This window comes from Plectrocnemia conspersa, unplaced genomic scaffold, assembly GCF_051122295.1.
Source record: "Plectrocnemia conspersa isolate PC_06_02 unplaced genomic scaffold, ASM5112229v1 ptg000013l, whole genome shotgun sequence".
Lineage (NCBI taxonomy): Eukaryota > Metazoa > Arthropoda > Insecta > Trichoptera > Polycentropodidae > Plectrocnemia > Plectrocnemia conspersa.
Genome location: NW_028277177.1, coordinates 2,987,596 through 3,005,756, shown reverse-complemented (window position 1 = coordinate 3,005,756; position 18,161 = coordinate 2,987,596). Strand labels below are relative to the sequence as shown.

The window sequence follows — 18,161 nt, the reverse complement described above, 5'->3', positions numbered from 1 at the left end:
CATTCCGTATCGAGAAGGCCATGACTGATATAGTAATGCAGCGTTCAATCGAGATAACGATAAATAAATTATGTAAAGAGCGACTATTATCTTGATTGATTTTTTATCATCATACGCCCCTATAATAATAAAACTATGAGCGTTCGCTTATAAATGGCTGTGACGTAACTGAGGATCACGAAGGGGGAAGAAGGCGTAGTAGAGGATATATACGCCAATGTTTTTTAATGGCTAACTACATATAGGTCGAGTCGAAAGCTGTCTTGCAGATATAAAGAAGACGTTTCGACGATTATAGCGAACACAAAAACTGCGGACCAAAAAATTCCGATTATAAATGATTGCCGACACGAAAATTTCGCTGTCTGTATGATTTAAAAAGCTTTTCATTCAATGTTGTCGGTGACCACTTTTTGAAATAGATTTGTTGATTACCATATATAGATATATTTAAGTGTATTAAATATGTATGCCTTCCTGTTTCAGGGAATTTCCAAATGGTCGACCACAAACTGTTTTCATTTATAATCTAACCAATTTATTAATGCTTTGTGATAAAAGGAACGTATTTATTTAATTTTAATTTAGTCGCCGATAATGGCGTTCGGATAACAATCGGCGATCTTATCATCGCGCTCATGAATATTCAACCGAGGCGCGCGTTTAATCGGGTCTTCGGCGCCGTATTGCGCGCACAATTAGCGCGCGCCCGTTTCCAGTGCAAGCTCATTTCTTTTATCACCACTTCCATTACTCTCCCGAGGCTGGTTTTGCTTTGCGCCGGCGGCACCGCATCACGGAAAGTTTTATACTCCGTCCTCCCTAATGCATCGGCATGAGAGGAGAGGGACGTAGCTATGCGCCCAAAGCGAAAGAGCAACGGGCATGGCAAGACCGACAAAGGGAGAGGGCCGAGTGGCGCCCAGCTCAGCGCAGCGTGTGTGACGTTTCGGTCGCTTTGTTTCCCGTAAAAAGTTTTTGGCGGTGAAATTGAAAACCATCAACGCCGATAGCTCCGCGGAGCCACGCCGCCGCCATAAAACGCGTTCTCCGAATCGCCATTAGATTCGTGACCGTGGACTATAAGAAGTTCATTGTACGTTCCTGCGATAAATAAACATTAGAATGTATATTTTATTTAATTTAAAAAAAACATATCTATTTGTCTGTATATATAGACTTATGAGCTCAACAGTAGCTTAAAATAACCGCCGCACTTGCTAATATTACACATACTGTATTGCTTCTTAACGTGAAACCCATTGAAATTCGTTAGTGAGTGAAAGTTCAGTATGGTGATGCATGTCTGCTACTCTAGCAAATGTAACAAGTAGTAGGCGTGAGTGCAAATAGTCACATACACACATGTTGACGTCGATGCAGAAGGTAGTGACAGCATTAAAGTTTAAAATATCTTTTATTTTTTATAGTAGTATTGACTGTTAGATACTGTAATTTGGTGGTAGTTTCACTGGGGAACGAGAGTAACACTTTACAGGCCAATGACTCAAATATGCGTCATTCTAATGTATATAGATCATTCAATATATGCATTGCAATGGGGTAAAAACAATCAACACTTGTAAATAAGTGGTGAATGGCCAGACTAAATATATAAAATAAATATCATCTAGTTTATTAATTATAAGTTATAATTACAGCTTAGTCAATAAATGTATCTTTGTAGGCAGGGGTGGTTTTGAATTGTAGGTTCGTGTCACATAACTGGTATACATATAATTGATGACAATAAAATAAGGGGTGTTGATTATCAAATTTTGTTTCAAATAAAACGACTTTATTATGTAATTAATTTACTGAACGTTGAGGTTGAAAATATCTGTTTAATTACCTTGTTTTGCGTACATCACAAAACAATTTTGAATTTTGAGCGATTTTACAATTTACAAAAAAGTTAAAAATATGACACTTTAATTTTCAGCGGCCTGTTAAGTATTTAGGGGTCATATTTCTAATTTAAGCACTAACCACAACCTTATTAATTCTGTCACGTGACGCGGATTCTCGTTAAGATTGCGGTAAACAAAAATAAATTTACTACATTTTCGGAATATTTCCGAAAACAAAAATTGCGGACACGAAAACTGCAGATACGAAAATTCCGGACAGAAAAATTTTGCAATTTTTTTTTCTAATATTATAAAGCAGAAGTTTTGTTGTCCAATTTATAAAGCAGAAGTTTACGACTCAAATGGTTTTTTGCTGTCCGGAAATTTCGCGTTGGCAATTTTCGTTTCCGCAATAATCACAGAATCCTCTCATACATACAACCTAACAAAACGTAGATATGATATTTATTAATTATATTTTCCTATATATATTTTTTATCAAAATAATCCATTCAGATCTTGTTTTTTTATCTAAAAGATGGATGTCATTTATTATCTTTTAAACTGACGGTTGTAGCATTTCGCTGTTTCACTGCTATGTAAAATGCAGTCTCATATAGGAATCAATTATTTGTATAAAACATCGTGTCGTCGTATATATATATATTTTTCATTAATGTCTGTTTATTAAAAAAAATCCGTACCTATAATAAAAACGTTCAGAAAAACGTGCCTATATAAATACGAACCAAAAATAACTTTTCAAGTCTTACAAGTGAAAAATAATTAGTTTTACTTCTTTAAACTTCAATTGGCTCGTGTTTTATTTATTATACGTTAAAAAAAACTTTTTAGCAAGTTAACGCTGTAAACGTTTATTTTAAGGCGAGTGTATTTTTAAAAATTGAATACCTAAATTTTAAAAAGTTGCTTTGTGTCGCCAAGAATTACCATACTGTAACCCGATCTTCGATCTACATATATCGCCCGCTGCGATTAGAAAAACTTTTTGTCGCTGCGACTCGACAACGACCTTAAAAAATCAATCTATTCAAGGTTTGTTGTGTAGAGAGAAACTCGTCTTCAACTCTTTGTAATAGAAAACATCATGAGTCATCATCGTTCCCGATGACGTCCGTCCAAATATCTCAACAATACTTTTTTACAATGCGGTTAAATTTCGTTCTCAAAAGATGGCACATATCCACCAAACGCCTAAATAAACTAAAGAACAGCGTTATAAACTCGTGGGCGACTCCGACGAAATCAACTGTTGACCTTTCACGATAGTAAACATATGGCGTGGCGTGTCAGCTCGTGTAATGGGTGTTGTTTTGTTGCAGAAGGCGGCTGCATGGGCGTGTCGGTCGAAGAACGCTCCGCCCAGTTGGCGTGGCCTGCGCCGGCGCCCGCCCCGGCTCCTCTCTGGCAGTATCCTTGTAAGTATCACCTGTACAAATTATCTTATTATCGGTGAAATTATTTTTACATCACAGCGCCTCTGACGTGTGTATGTCATACATATGCTTAAGTTCTGCTTAATTCTGAACAAAAAACAGGAATCTAGATAGGGCGATCGAATAATAAGCCCGCAGAATTTTCTTGGCATTTCTATGCTAATTAATCGATCTGGTTTTTATAGCTTCTTAAAGGAGCGCTACATCATATTTATTGATTCTTACTGATTTAAATCACTGTAATTGATACATCTAAATGACAATACATCTAAACCAAACTCGAAATTCAATTCTACTATTTGTTACACAGTTACACAACCAATTTAAAGGCAATAATAACTGATAAACATGGCTTAAATATATTTAACCGTTAAAATATGAGTACGTCGTAATATTTTAAGTCATCTGGAAGATCGAGCTGAACTCATGGAGATTCAAGAACGTTTGAAGCGCTACTCTTCTCTGTACTCAAAAATAATCATCTGTGGTAGTCCAAGTGATACTTGGATACGGAAAAAGTGGAGCATATCATTGATTGATTTGACCAATCTGGAAGATTTGGGGTGGAATAAAAAAAATTATCTGAGAAATATATGTTAGACTATGTATGATGCATTTGTTTGTCAAAGTTTGCGCACATTTGACAGGGACAGCTTTTTCTATAGGGAGGGGAGGGGGGGGGGTCAAAAATTGACGTCAGTGTTTGTTTGTTTTAATATTTCGATTTCATTTAGATTCATAGTATTTCATTAAATTACATGCCTTTTTCTGGCCAAATTCGAGGGGGGGGGGCAAATGCTCCCACCTCCCTCCCTCCAATTAGCTATTAAAGTCAAGAACAGCTTATACCGTGCCGTGGCTCTTTGCGACTCAAAGTGACTGCTTGACTGGGCCAGATCTGATAATCCCAATGGAATCTGCTTTTTTTCTGGACTTTGCTGGTGTCGTCTTGTGTCGTATTGGCGAAGCTTTACTAGTGGCACAATCAGGGTCGAACTAAAAATTTGGAATTGATTTACATATGACAGGGTTCCGGCTTATATATGATCAGGGAAATGGGAGGAGATCAACGATTCTTTTCTTCCCCGATTCCTTGAATGATTATGTGTAATTTGGGGCGATCTGTTAGCCAAGTGCATTACGTATGATGTTACATCAAACCGGCAACACTAAGATGTTGTAGGTTTCATACGAAGAAACAGTAGTTCTTAAAATCCCGTTTTTGCGTTAATTGCGCCTGCCTGTAAGGAAACTTGATATTATAGATTTATAGTATTTCATTAAATGATTTTTGATTTTGATGGAATGTTCCATGGATCTAAATTATTGATATTAGGTGCTATGTAAAAAGGACGTTATTTCAGATTTTTCCAAGGGGGGGGGTCAAAAATTGGCCAGTTGGTTCTCTTTTTTTACTATTTTCATTTCATTACGATTTCTAGTATTTCATTAAATTTTCATTTTTTTGCCTAAATTTAAGGGATTTCCTGTATAAATTCTATGTTAAAAGCAATAAAATCATGCCGTCACCGTTGCAGTTGAAACGCTCAGTTATCTAGCGTTCATATTCTGTTTTATTATGACAATATTACGACTTAAGCGAATGAAACATATCTAAACTGATTTTTTTACCAAAAGAAAAGCGCAAAAAACAATTATCCCTTAGAAGTCAAAAATCCACGTCAAAAGCAATAAAATCGTGCCGGTGCTGTTGGAATGAGAACGCTCGGTAACGAGTAGTGATTTTTTTAATATTTCCATTTCATCAAAATTCAATAAATGACATGCATTTTTCTGGCCAAAATCAAGAGCATCTTTGTTTAAATTCCACGTTAAAATCAATAAAATCGTGCCGTCGCCGTTTCAGTGGAAACACTAGCGTTCAATATTGACTTTATAACACTATTACGACTTACGGCGAATGAAGCATAACCAAACCGAATTTTGACTAATAGGAGAACGCAAAAAACAATTATCCCTTCTCAGAAGTCAAAAATCCACGTCAAAAGCAATAAAATCGTGCCGTCGCCGTCGCAGTGGGAACGCTCGGTAATCTGGCGTTCACGCTACGACTTTTATAATAATATTATAAATTTACTGAGGAACATATAGACAGAATGTTGACCAATAGGAGAGCGCAAAAAACAATTTTCCCTTCTCAGACGTCAAAAGCAATAAAATTGTGCCGTCGCCGTCGCAATGAGAACGCTCGGCAAGGAGCGTTCCAAATGCGACGTGTAGTAATTAATAAAGCACTTAATTAAACTGTTGATAGGAAATACATATTACAACCCGAAAATTCTGGTTTTATATGCCACTTAATTGACAGTATTTAAGACAGCTTTCAGACTGATTTAATTTGCTCTCATCGAGGTACTCACAGTTGCTGGACGCATTTTGTGATCTTGCTAATAATGTTTTTTTTTGTGTCGAGTTCGTAAAGCTGTAAAGTTTGGTAACAATGGAATTCAAGATTTAAGCACGCGTATACCATTTAAACCCACCCACGTTTTTTCGTTACTTGTGCCGTTAAATAAATATTAATTGCTATTGACAAGGAGATGCATAGCTTGTTCCTTTTTGGCATTCCGCTAAAAACGCCGTTTCTTTGCGGAATTGTAGTTTCAATACAGAGCATACGTTCTTTCGTTATTTGTAGCTTTCAACGTTCCTTTTTGCCAGACCGTTAAAACGCTGTTTTTTGTCAATATTATACAAAGGGACAAAAAACTTAATAAATTTAAACTAATCGTAACGCGACGATGAGTAGTCCCTATATATACTTTTGCAGATTTGCCTGTATTTTTATAATTTATAATAAAAATATAAACTTTTATTAAAATGTAATAATGTGTTTAATGTATCAGGTATGAAATTGCTAAATATAAATAAAATCAGATTTAATAAGATAAGAACGAATCGAACTTCTTTACGCTTACACTATTTCGCGTTTCACAACATAATCAATATGTAATAGCGCCATTTATCAATCGGAAATAGTCCGTTCCATTCTCAACGTTCGCAGCGTTACACGAATACGTAAAAATAGTAGAAATTGGTTTTATATCTATTATAATTATAAAATGCAATATTGAATGAAACGGCATTCCGTAGATTTTCGGGTTTAATTCTAGGGTCAGCTGACTAAAACACAAATAAAAAAGACAAAAAACTTAATAAAAGACGAACTATTACTTATAAACAACAAAAAAGAAACATCTTTAAAAATTGTATTGATAAGAGCTAGATACATTGCAGCAATAAAAAATTGGCAATTTCTGACTTATGTGTTTTAGTCCCCCGACCCTACGATTATTCTAACCTACACATAGAAATTCTGTAATGTCTAATGAGAGCGTCTAAATAAATTTATGCCATACCAAATTCTTCCACAAAAAATTGAAACATTCAACACAAAATTTTCATCCTAATTATTGATAAAAAAATCGCTTACAATACAGATCCTAATGTATCATACTTTATGACAAGAACTTGCTTACTAGAGTACGCTCGGGATAAGGATGCCGGTTTGTTATTGTGTGCGTGTACATGTATATGAGAGGGAGAAACGATGTAGCGTGTACTTCGTTGTCTCGCTTTCTCTTTTAAAGACAGTCACTGATTCGTCAACGCTGGTATTCGTCATTAAAGTGCAGTGTGGCACAGAAGTTCGATCTTCTCTAGTGATTTATTTTAAATAATTTTGTGTTGATATTGGTTTAAAACCCAGATATGCCCATTGTCCCATGGGTAGGTCACTAAACTCGTGCCACTGATTTTTTTATTTATAAATGAAATTTTAAAAGAACAAAATTTCTTGGGCATATCTGGGTTAATTGATATCAAGGCTTCAAATATACACTGTAAGTTAATCGTTCTCTTACCCGTGGATTAAACTATTTTAATTATTTTTTAATTAATCCGTACGTTGTTGGTTTTTTTACACTATTCTCTGTAAGGCTTAAAAAAGTTATTATTCTTATCGTTGGCCAATGATAATTTTTTAATTTATTCAATGGATTCTAATGATTTAATAGAGTCTTTGAGCCATTAAACAATCTACGAATAATTTTTTCCCCCATTTTATATCTTTTTACTTTTGAAGAATAGTTAAAGACTTCATTATTTTTTTGACTAGAGAAAGATTTTGAATTTTGCAAATATTTAATTGATGACATCAATATCTGGATTCTTCGATTATATAATATATTTTTAATTGTCCGTTGAAATTTCCAACTTAGCTCAGATGTATGGATGTTAAATAAACATATATTTTCTTTTAAAATAAAAAAATTAAATATTCTGAGCAAAATTGTTTTGAGCCACACAGTTCACGCACACAATAACAAACCGGAATCCTTATCCCGAGCGTACTCTACATTGTTTAACATATACTTACATAAATGACTTATTGCTCTCTCATAGAAAAGTTTCAATCTGGTTTTGAGCAATGTGATTGCTATTAAATTTAATTTTGGCAATAATGCATTTTTATTAATTCTATACTTGTTGAAAAAAAATAATCTTTGTTAACGTCTAACATATATGTAATGCTTACTTTTAACATAATAATTATATCTGATTGGCTGGATAAATATCGACGATTCGTGATTTTTGCATTCCCACCACTTTAACAGCGACAGTGACTAGTCTCTTATTAACAAACACATGCTGCAATTCTGCACTGAATCTTATTAATCCATATTCCCGCAGTAGAAACAAAGTTACTCGTTGATTTTTTTAAATATATTTTTAGTGAAATTGTCAAAAGTATTTTCATTACAGGAATATTATGTGTAATTGGTCTAGGAAAGGTATATCGAATAATTAAGTCGTTGTTTCTACTACAAAACATGTTTATTTTTTAGCATATTTGCATCTTTTTTACACACAAAGAAATTAAATAATCGATTCGCACACGTTATAGTACGTTCAATACAAATTTATTCACAAATTTTGCATTCAGCACTCAATCGTCATAATGAGTTGACGTTTCCCCGCAAAAAAACAACTACATAACGAAGCGTGCACGCGTCCATTGTTTATATCAAGCGATTCGCGATTGGCTAACTCTGGCTCCGCCTTCTCGCCGGCTCCGACAAATAGCACGCGAGAGGCGGAACGTCGCACCGAGCATGGAATAAATTAAATTTGTCGTTTTTTATGTGTTGGCTTTTTTGTTGTTGTTTAATTTTTTAACGTATTCGTATGGGCGTCCATTAGTTCTCACTTTACTACTATATATATATATTTCAAAACGCGTTTTAGGCTCGGACTTTTATTGCCGCTGTCCTTCCGCTGCCATGCAATCCGGCCTTTATAATTAAGAGTTTTATAGCTGAGTAGGAATCGTTTTTGTTATTAATAAAACTGTAAATTTATTTTTGGAACAGGTACTGATTCATCCTTTAAATTTAGATAATCGCGAAGGAATTATAATAATATACTGCCTAGGAATCAGATAAGTTAGGGGGAAGGGAAGGTAACACAATTAAAGTTTTAGTCAAAACGATTTGTTTCGAATAATCAATTGTAAATATGGCTATAGAATAAGTGGTCGAAAAATGTTATGGAGTAACACTTGGAAGTTTTTCATTATATCACGCGACTGTCAGTAGCGCTTCTCAGTAACTAATTATCTAATTGTTGGTAGTAGTGGTGGCACGCTATTGATAATTTGAATTTTATTTTTTTCCCTTTAGCTCCGATGACGATGGATTCGATGGTCGGTTTGGGCGGGATGGGCGGCGTCAGTAGTGCCTTAGGAGGTATAGGTCCTCTGGGAAGCTTGGGCGGACTGGGTCACCTCGGACCCGCCGGAGCGCAATTAGTGCGAGATCCCACGACCGGCGCGTTGATTCTCGTTCCGGCTGCAGGTGATTACAACTTTGGACTGTACGATCGCAACGCTTCTTCCTGCTTTCACACTGTGAATTCATTTACAGAGCAATTCCAGCAAGTCGTGTGGAGCGGTTATCTAGGCGCTGGCGTCCTGATCCCGCCCGTCCAAGTGGTCGGTGCCGAGCTGTTGGCTTCGACCACTCTGCACCACCACACCCAGACCCATAGCACGAGACTGGTGGCGCTAGCCACCTCGCAAACCGATCACAAACGCCCCAAACCCAGCATCGTCAAGTTCGACGAGTGTCCGCCGCAGTTACCAGAAACCGGATATCTCGTCTACCAACTGGGAGATTGCCGCTCGCAGGTCGGATCTCCTGCCACGGTCGCCACTTCTGCACCTCAGACCATCACGCATACGACGCCAGCTCCTTGCTTGACACCTCCGCCCGATGGCTCGCCCCCCGACGTCCAAGACGCTTCCAACCAAACAGACACTCCAGTCCAAAGCGAAGAAGAAGAGATACCGCCGAACGGACTCGCCTCATTAGAGCGACAAGAAGACTCTGAAGACACCAACTTTAAAATAGAGCTTCAACATCTGAAACCAACCGAGGCTGATATATCTCAGGGCGAGCCACAAGAACCATTACAAAAGCGGCCCATACTAAACATTCCGGTGATTGAATTGAACGCCGAGAGAGACACAAAGACAAGAAAAGACTTTTCTTTGAGAACGGAAGACCAAACTCCGCTTACCCCCAACGTCTTTTCTTTTAAAATAAGCACTTCCTCAGAAATGCCGCTCCAACCTTCACCAAAGATTGATGCTCTTCCAATGAGACAACTCGATTTGAGCGGTTTAGAACTTTTATCGAACAGTATCGAACAGTTTGAGACGAGATCTAAATCGCTAGATATCAAGCCACGAGTCTTTGACATGCCCGATCTAAGCTGCAGTGTACCCGTTTCGTCTTCGTTATCGGTTGACGTAAGAAATTCGCTGCATCCACCACCAACCATCGTCATAAAAACGTCTCCTAAATCGCCGAAACCAATGGCTGAAAATCAAAATATCCACTTTGATTTTTCGCCTAAAAAGACGTATAACGAAGACATGGCTTACGACGGTCTGGGATTACTCTGCGCTCTCGCCGAACAGAAGAGGATCGAGTTTTTGGAAGAAGCGGAAGAGCGGAAAAACGACCACACGATCGAGACTTCGACGCCAAAGCTCAATAGCGCGCCGCCTATGAACAACATCAAGGTAGAGCGAATCGACAGGAGCTACTCCGACAACTTCCTCAAATCACCCAAGGAAGAATCAAGAACCAGGAAGTCACTGGAAAACGGCAGTTCTCTCGAGAAAAACATTAAAAAATCAGCGTTCGGTCGTAAGACTGAAACCGACGCTTTTGATGTTTTTAAGAGAGATCACTCCGTTAAACCGAGGAGCAGTGATAAGTCGGAGAAGAAATACGGCACTCCTGTTAGGGCGTTGGGCGAAAGAAAGTCTTTCGAAAAATACAAGAAAGACGACTTGAGAGCGATCAACAAATCGACGATCGAGAAATTCAGGCGGAACTCGATATCGAACTTGGACTCCAACGATATATTGGAATCGCGAGCCAAGAATTTGTCTAAATCCAATAGCAGAAATGAGGAATATTTGTCTAAGGAGAGCGTGAATCCCTTAGAATTAAATATGATCAAGAAGCTTGCGGATTTACAGAGGCAATACAAGGAGACGCAAAGAGAGCTCATCAAGTTAACGCCCAAAAAGAGTCTCGAAGAACCGATCAAGAGAGGTCCAGGTCGACCGAGGAAGAAGTCAACAGCTTCTGAGTCTTTAGGTTCTCCGCTATCATTAGATGGCAGAGAGAACCTAGTATTTAAACCCAAAACTTCCGGTGCATTCTCTGCTTTGAACACTCTGGAAGAATGCGATAAATTGCCAGCTAGAACCTCTTCTAGCTTTATAAAATCAGAGGAAGAACATAACAGGGACAGCTATGTTCGCAATCTATCGCCTGTCGCCGATAGCAACAGCAGTCAATCGTCTGTTGCTACGTTAGGTTCTTCCAAAAAACGAAAAGTTGGGAGACCTAAAAAATTATCTTCCACTCCCGGTTCTCAAATAGCAACTGAAACTATCGTGGCTAAGAAGCCTAAATCAAAAAGTAGTTTAGTTGGCTATTTGCTAGTCAAAAGCAGAATGAGTATGCCTTCGAGTAAAGGGGGAATAATTTATTCAAAGGGCGATACTCCTAGAATGTATCCGGAAGAAACGGCGTCCAAGAAGAATGCTTGCAAAACTCCAAAGCTGAAGATGAAGATCAATCAGAAACTGTTGGACGCCAATTGTTATTCTAGTCCATCCAGCACGATCTCGGAATATAAATATCCTGTGGGTTACGACGTCAAAGAGAAGTACGCGTCGTTGCTGAACGGTGAGTCAAATACCGTCAGCAAAATGAGACCGAAACTTAAGGCGGAGCCCAAAGTGAAGGAATATTCCGAGGAGGATGACGTTAACGATTGGTGCGGAACACAGTCCAATCTGAATGATGTGAAGTCTCAGAGTTCATCTATGGAGAGTTTGCAAGACATTCATTTAAAAAATAAAATAAAGACTGACCAACTTGCCTTGAAACACAAGAAGAGCGTAATTCCTAATATTTCGAAAAAAAGGAATTACAGCGATTTTTATCCATCCAGTGACAGTGAGTGCGAAAAGGTCAAGAGACGAAAGAACACGCAAGCTCTTGAACCTGCACCAGTCGAAGCGCCCAAAGCACCGGAAGTTAAAGGCCGTTGCGCACTATCCCTTGATCAGTTAGGGAATGGTGAAGTAAGGGTCTTAACGGCTATGGGAGGCCTGTTTTACGCAGGCTGCTTGAAGGCCATCCGAGCACCGGATGTATACGCCGTCACTCTGGATGGAGAACGAGGCAATAGACCGCACATTCTATCTAGAGAGGAAGCTTTGCGAGATGCCGTATGTATCATTTTAAAAAATAAAATAAACATGTCAACGATTTGATAATTATTTAATTTAATTTTTAGATACTTGAAATATGTCCCACTTCCACAAAAGAACTTGTGCCAGGAACCCGCCTTTGCGCTTATTGGTCTCAGCAATATAGATGTCTATATCCTGGGACCGTAGCCGAACCATCAACACCGGATCCCGTTAACGACGAGAAATTTGTTGCCGTTGAGTTCGACGATGGAGATTCTGGAAGGATAGCCTTAGAAGACATAAGGCTCTTACAACCAGATTATCCTATAGTTGGTGAGATATTCTTCTAATAAATGAATATAGATTATTAAAATAAATTTTAATTAATATTATTATTTCAGAATATGATCCTAATCCCTTACAAACGTTAGGGAAGAGAAGACGTCAGACGAGTGTTAATAGTACCACTGATGACAAAAAGATTAACACTTCGGTCAGCTCTACGGCTTCTTTGGATCCTCTCAACAGCAGCACTCAATTGCCGAGAATTTCGATGGACGCCGTAATTTCCACATCCGAACATTCTCAGCTAGAAGCCGAATTTAGTCACCGGGAACGAAAACGGCTGAAAAAACACAAGCGCGAAAAGCTGAAGCGGTTGTTGTCCAGAAGCGGTGATGAGAACTCCAATGCGGACGATTTGCTTCGGAAAAAGAAGAAGAAGCATAAATGCTGCGACGACCACTGCAAACACCGCAAACATCACAGGAAGCATCACCGCAAGCATAAAAAGCACCATCACTCCAGTTCCAAAGAGCATTCCGGTTCCTCTAGCGAAGACGTATCCCGGACGTCTATATTAAAACCGACCATCAACCAAGCGACTTTCCAACCGGTTAAGGATGTTAGTGCGGCCGCAGTGAAAAGCACTAACATAACTGAAACTGTGAACGGCGATGTGAAAGAAGCTTTATTACCAGTACTATCCGATGTTTCGATGGTACAAGATAAGGCGGAAACTCCTAAAATTAAAAAGGCCAAAACTATTAAGAAAGTTAAGGACGAAAGTCCTAATGGACTTAATATTGTACCGACAGAGTCGAAAGTCGAAGATAAAGCTTCTCCATCCGTCGCCGATGATAAAATCAACGGAAAGAAGACTAATATAGTCAAAAAGGTTAAGCGACAGGCCAGCAAGACCAAAGATAATGTCGAAGAAAAGGTTGATGAGACTATTGTTGATGAAGAATCTTCGACACAAGATAGTCAACCATTAATAAAGGTATGTTATGTCATATATATAATTATATCAATATATATATTAATATTTTATTATATTTGTGCTTAGGTCAAAAAGCGAACTAATTCGTCGACATCGGAAGGAAGCGGGAATAGAAGTGCCAGTAAAATGGCAGCTTTCTTACCCGTCGGCGCTCAGCTTTGGGACTGGAGCGGCGAAGGACGTCGGCGACCTCAAGCACGCGGAAGAGCCCGCAAATGCTTCTACAAGTCGATTCAGCGCGGAAACGAAATCATAAATGCAATAATTCGCTCTTTTCTTATATGAAACATAATTGCAATTATTATATTATCGTTACTTGCTTGAATAGGTTGGAGATTCCGCAGTATTCTTGTCGACTGGTCGCCCCGATCGGCCGTACATCGGTCAAGTCGAGTCCCTGTGGGAAGGCTGGCAGGGAAATATGGCCGTGAGGGTCAAATGGTACTACCACCCGGAGGAGACGATCGGATGTCCTGGGAAGCTAGTACACACTGTGAGTATTACTTTATAAATACCAATTTAATATTAATTTCAAATGAAAATTTGTTTCTTACTGTTCCTATCACCGTGCATATGTTATGGGTCCTCAACTCGAACGATCGATAAACACGTATTTTTATCATCGTCATCTATTATTATTAGTGCAATAGTTTACTGAGAAGCATTATGAATAAAGCAATGAGTAATGATTGAATATCAACAGAGCTTCTCAAACATCTTGACCAAGAAGACATAAAATTATTCAATTTATATGTCAAAAAATTATACAAGAAAGAATTCACACATGTTACGAAGAAGTTATTTGGAAGAAACAGATGCATTCTTCTATATGAATGCGTTAATTCAAAGATGTCACAAAGTTCGTTTCAAAACGTATTATAGATTTTGAGAAAGCATTTGATGACGTAAGATCGGCTGGATGACAAAATATATATATTGGAAGCAGTCAGTAACAAACAAAAAATATTCCAATAGAGAGTCAGACAAGGATGTGTAGTTTTTAAATCTATACTCTTGAGACTTTCAAATTGAAAATTTATAAAAAAATCCTACGAATAAACATCAAAAAAATAATTAGCATACTCTCCGTGGGCTCGGTAAACCTTAAATTAAATTAGTTGGATAAACGCCAAAATGTATCCTGATTAAGAATCATTTTTAAAATTACAATCAAGCTCTTACATCTTTGGGTCAGAAATAAGTTATGTTAAGATTTGAGACCTGGACTTAAATTAATACAAATAATAGATTAGAAGTGTTTGAAATGTGGCTTTATATGCGTATGCTTAAAGTTCCATGGACCGAGAGCTCATACTATAATAATAGGAAAAAAATGCATCAGAAGAAGAAAGATATCGGAGAACTGTTTTGTATAGTGAAGGACTGGCAGCAATATCAAGTGAAAGTTGTAACGCCCGGATAGAGATTTAAATTATTATTATTTTATAAAACAATCCAACTTTAAAATATCAGAATAAAGTATTCAGATTCTGTAATTCAATCAAAGACATTCCACACAGCGAAGAATGTAACTACAAAAAAATTAAACTACTGATAAAATAACTATTGAATTATTTAAGATCAACTAAACATATAACATATTATACAAACAAATATTGATACATAAAATAACGATTTATGTATCAATATTTAAAGTTTTTTCTATAGATCCGACGATCACAGATTCCAACCCATTATGACAATTAGTTTACATGATTATTATTATAAAAAAACGTCTAAAGCTCAATATAAACCAGAAATAACATTAGAAGAAGACAATACCTAAGATTATCACAGTTTTGGTTTATGAATAACAATTTTCAATAAATGAACCGTATATAATTGTTGCCATCTGTTCCTTTCTTCTTTATTGTACATTCATGATTGTGCCAATCATTTGCTGATGTGCAGAGCTGAAGCTGTTCTTACTATTCCCATTGCTCCTTGTCGGACGATGTCGGCCTGCCGCCAAATGTTTATCATCTTGTAACGGTTTGAAGATGGCCGGTTTTGTTTTGATCTTCCAGGCTTGAATTGTTTGACATCCCCGGCTTGAATCTACGTAATTAAATTACATATTTTTACATGGAAATTTAGACTTAAAACTTATGAATGAATTTATTGTTACATGCTATTGTTCATAAGAGTGATCTAAACAGCTCCTCAATGGACAATATGATGTTTTAGGGTTGCCAGACAAATCACTAATGATTAATTGTCTATTGTACAAAAAAAATTGCAACCTAACGTTATTCATATAAACTGCTATTTTTTTACAAAAATGTTGTAAATATTACTGTATCATTTTTAATTCAAAATTAAACTTTATTTAAGATTTTCTAAATATATAATATATAATTCTTAATTACCTAACTACAAAATATTATCACTGCTAATAAATAATTCGTTGCTAATGTCGCTCCACCTTGGTGTTGATAGCGTCGCTTCAAGTTTGCCAACTGTATCGGACCCCACAGTACCCTCCCCCTAGCATAAAATAGAAATAGACCTTAGTGAAAATTACAATTTTTTAACATATTTTAAATAATATTTAGCTCTAATAATCTAAAATTATTATAGCACATCCACTCATTATGAATTTACTTAATAATTTCAGGGAGGCCTATTCGAATCACCTCACACGGATGAAAACGACGTTCAGACGATATCTCATAAATGCGAAGTGGTGACCTTGACGGACTATTTGAAAAAAGTTGCGTCGTCTCCCGACGCTAGTGATATATACTATAGTGCCGGATATTATAATCCCTCGGCTCAAAGTTTGCAAATGAATCCGAACATACCTTACACATAAGAATATAATAAGAACGGCCTTAAAACAATACAGATCAATTTGCAATAATAATTTCTAAAGTAAATAAGAATATCAAACATGGACCTGTGTAAAATATACGGCATACCTGATTGTATTATATTATAAACGTGTAAATAGTTACATGGAGATATTATTATTTGAAGAGCGGAACGAGGTAAAGTTTATAATTATAATAATTGTGAACGTAAAGTATTCGTTGAAGGAAAACAGTATTTTTGTAATTGATTTTACTTGTAAATATTGAAAATACTGTTCAATAAGTATTATTTATGTTTATTGTTTATCTATCGTAAGCGACGAATAACTCACTTAATGTAAAGTTACTTAAAATTTGTGTTTACTATATAATTGTGTATTTTTATAGTTCGTATTCTTCTAAATTGTACGAGCCATGCATATGAACATGTTTATTGATTATTATTATTAATATTGTTTAAGAAGTTAACGATTGTTGGTGAGTGAATATTATAGTTTTATATATGCGTATAGTGGATTGTGTTGATATACTTACACGCGTGTGAGTTAACAAAGATTTCATGTGATTTTACGTATACTAAAAATGCTTATTTTCCGCATACATTGTAAATATATATTGTTGTAGCGGACGGGAATATAAGTTTTTTTTATAAATTTGTGAGATTAACATTAATGTTTATTTGACAATAGGCGATTGCTTAAATTTTCATTGTGTTTGTGAAGATTTTATATATTATACATTTGTTGTATTGTGTTTAGTAATTTACGTTAAACTTTGGAGATGTTCTCACCCCAACTTATAAGTTTGTATTTTTTTTTGTAATCTCTTTTTGAGTCTCGAAATTAATGTCGATATTCATATACATATATATATATATTTTTTGTTCCCAATTTAAATAACTATTCGGGTGATACATTTATTAACTGTGAATTGTCAAAATTATTACATAATAAATTATCGCTTTCACAGGGTAGGCTTAAAAATTTGATATTTTTATATTAAATGAAAGTTTTTTTCTCCTAAAATTAAGAAGTATGTACAATTATGATAATATTATTATATGAAAGAATTCGTATGACTCGAGCCTTTGCGGCTTTGCCCGATTTGATATATCCGATAGTGAGTTGTTGAATAGTTGACCTGTACATATAAAAATATAATTTTCTAGATTGTTACTATAATATATATTTATATAATATATAAATATATATAATATATATTATATATTTGATTAAAAGTGTAAATAAATCTATGAGTAAAGTATAAGTCCTACAAATTTTGAATGAAGCGAATATTAAAAATATAAAATCAGGGTTTATAATATACATTATAATATATACACACATATATATATATATATATTAGTCATAGTGTTCTGGTCATTATTTTTTTTTTAAATTCTATAATAAACATCCTGATTTTTTTTAAATTCTGCATTTTAAAAAAATGCAATATTTTTATTTTGCAACATTTTATTCTAATAATCATGTTTTTACGTTACGTTTATGAATCATATCAGAGACTAGTTGTTTTGAATGAAGATGTAAAATTCTCTGAATTTTTTATTTATCGTCGGTTTGGGAGAATTAATAGATTTTTAGGACAAGTATTTCAAAATGTGTTTTCTTGACCGGATAAATAATGGGAACAAGCGACACTATTTGACTGTACATTATATATAACTCTAAATTGTTATAGAAATTAATCGTGGAAGAACTCTTGTCAAATATCGAGAATATTTTTTCTTTTTCTTTGTAATATCTATTATTTTTATAGGCTATTAAGTTGCAGTGAATTATAATCTATATTGTCATCTTGAATTTATAGTAAAGAATTGCTCTTGCTCTTCTAAAATAAACCTGTTTGTTCTAGTGCCTAATTTAAATAGTTTCGCCTTGTGAGTTTTAAAATAAATTATTGGTTCCCATATTTTGATGTTGTATTCCATTTTATTTC

General features: G+C 35.8%; 1 protein-coding gene across 24 annotated transcripts in view; it reads left to right on the top strand.

Annotated features, from left to right (window-relative positions):
* The window catches only part of wge (BAH domain and coiled-coil containing protein winged eye), a 130,835-nt gene extending 113,774 nt beyond the window's left edge, over positions 1 to 17,061 (top strand). For 10 of the 24 annotated variants that reach the window (XM_088202723.1, XM_088202727.1, XM_088202711.1 and 7 more), the window contains 7 exons: positions 3,194 to 3,289; positions 9,010 to 12,146; positions 12,215 to 12,443; positions 12,512 to 13,392; positions 13,459 to 13,650; positions 13,721 to 13,885; positions 16,010 to 17,061. In XM_088202723.1, coding sequence (XP_088058849.1) covers positions 3,194 to 3,289; positions 9,010 to 12,146; positions 12,215 to 12,443; positions 12,512 to 13,392; positions 13,459 to 13,650; positions 13,721 to 13,885; positions 16,010 to 16,207 — 4,898 coding nt within the window. In that variant the 3' untranslated portion in view covers positions 16,208 to 17,061. The remainder of the gene's footprint in view (positions 1 to 3,193; positions 3,290 to 9,009; positions 12,147 to 12,214; positions 12,444 to 12,511; positions 13,393 to 13,458; positions 13,651 to 13,720; positions 13,886 to 16,009) is intronic. The other 14 variants (XM_088202736.1, XM_088202728.1, XM_088202730.1 and 11 more) reach the window with 3 other exon arrangements.
* The last annotated feature ends 1,100 nt before the right edge of the window (positions 17,062 to 18,161 follow it).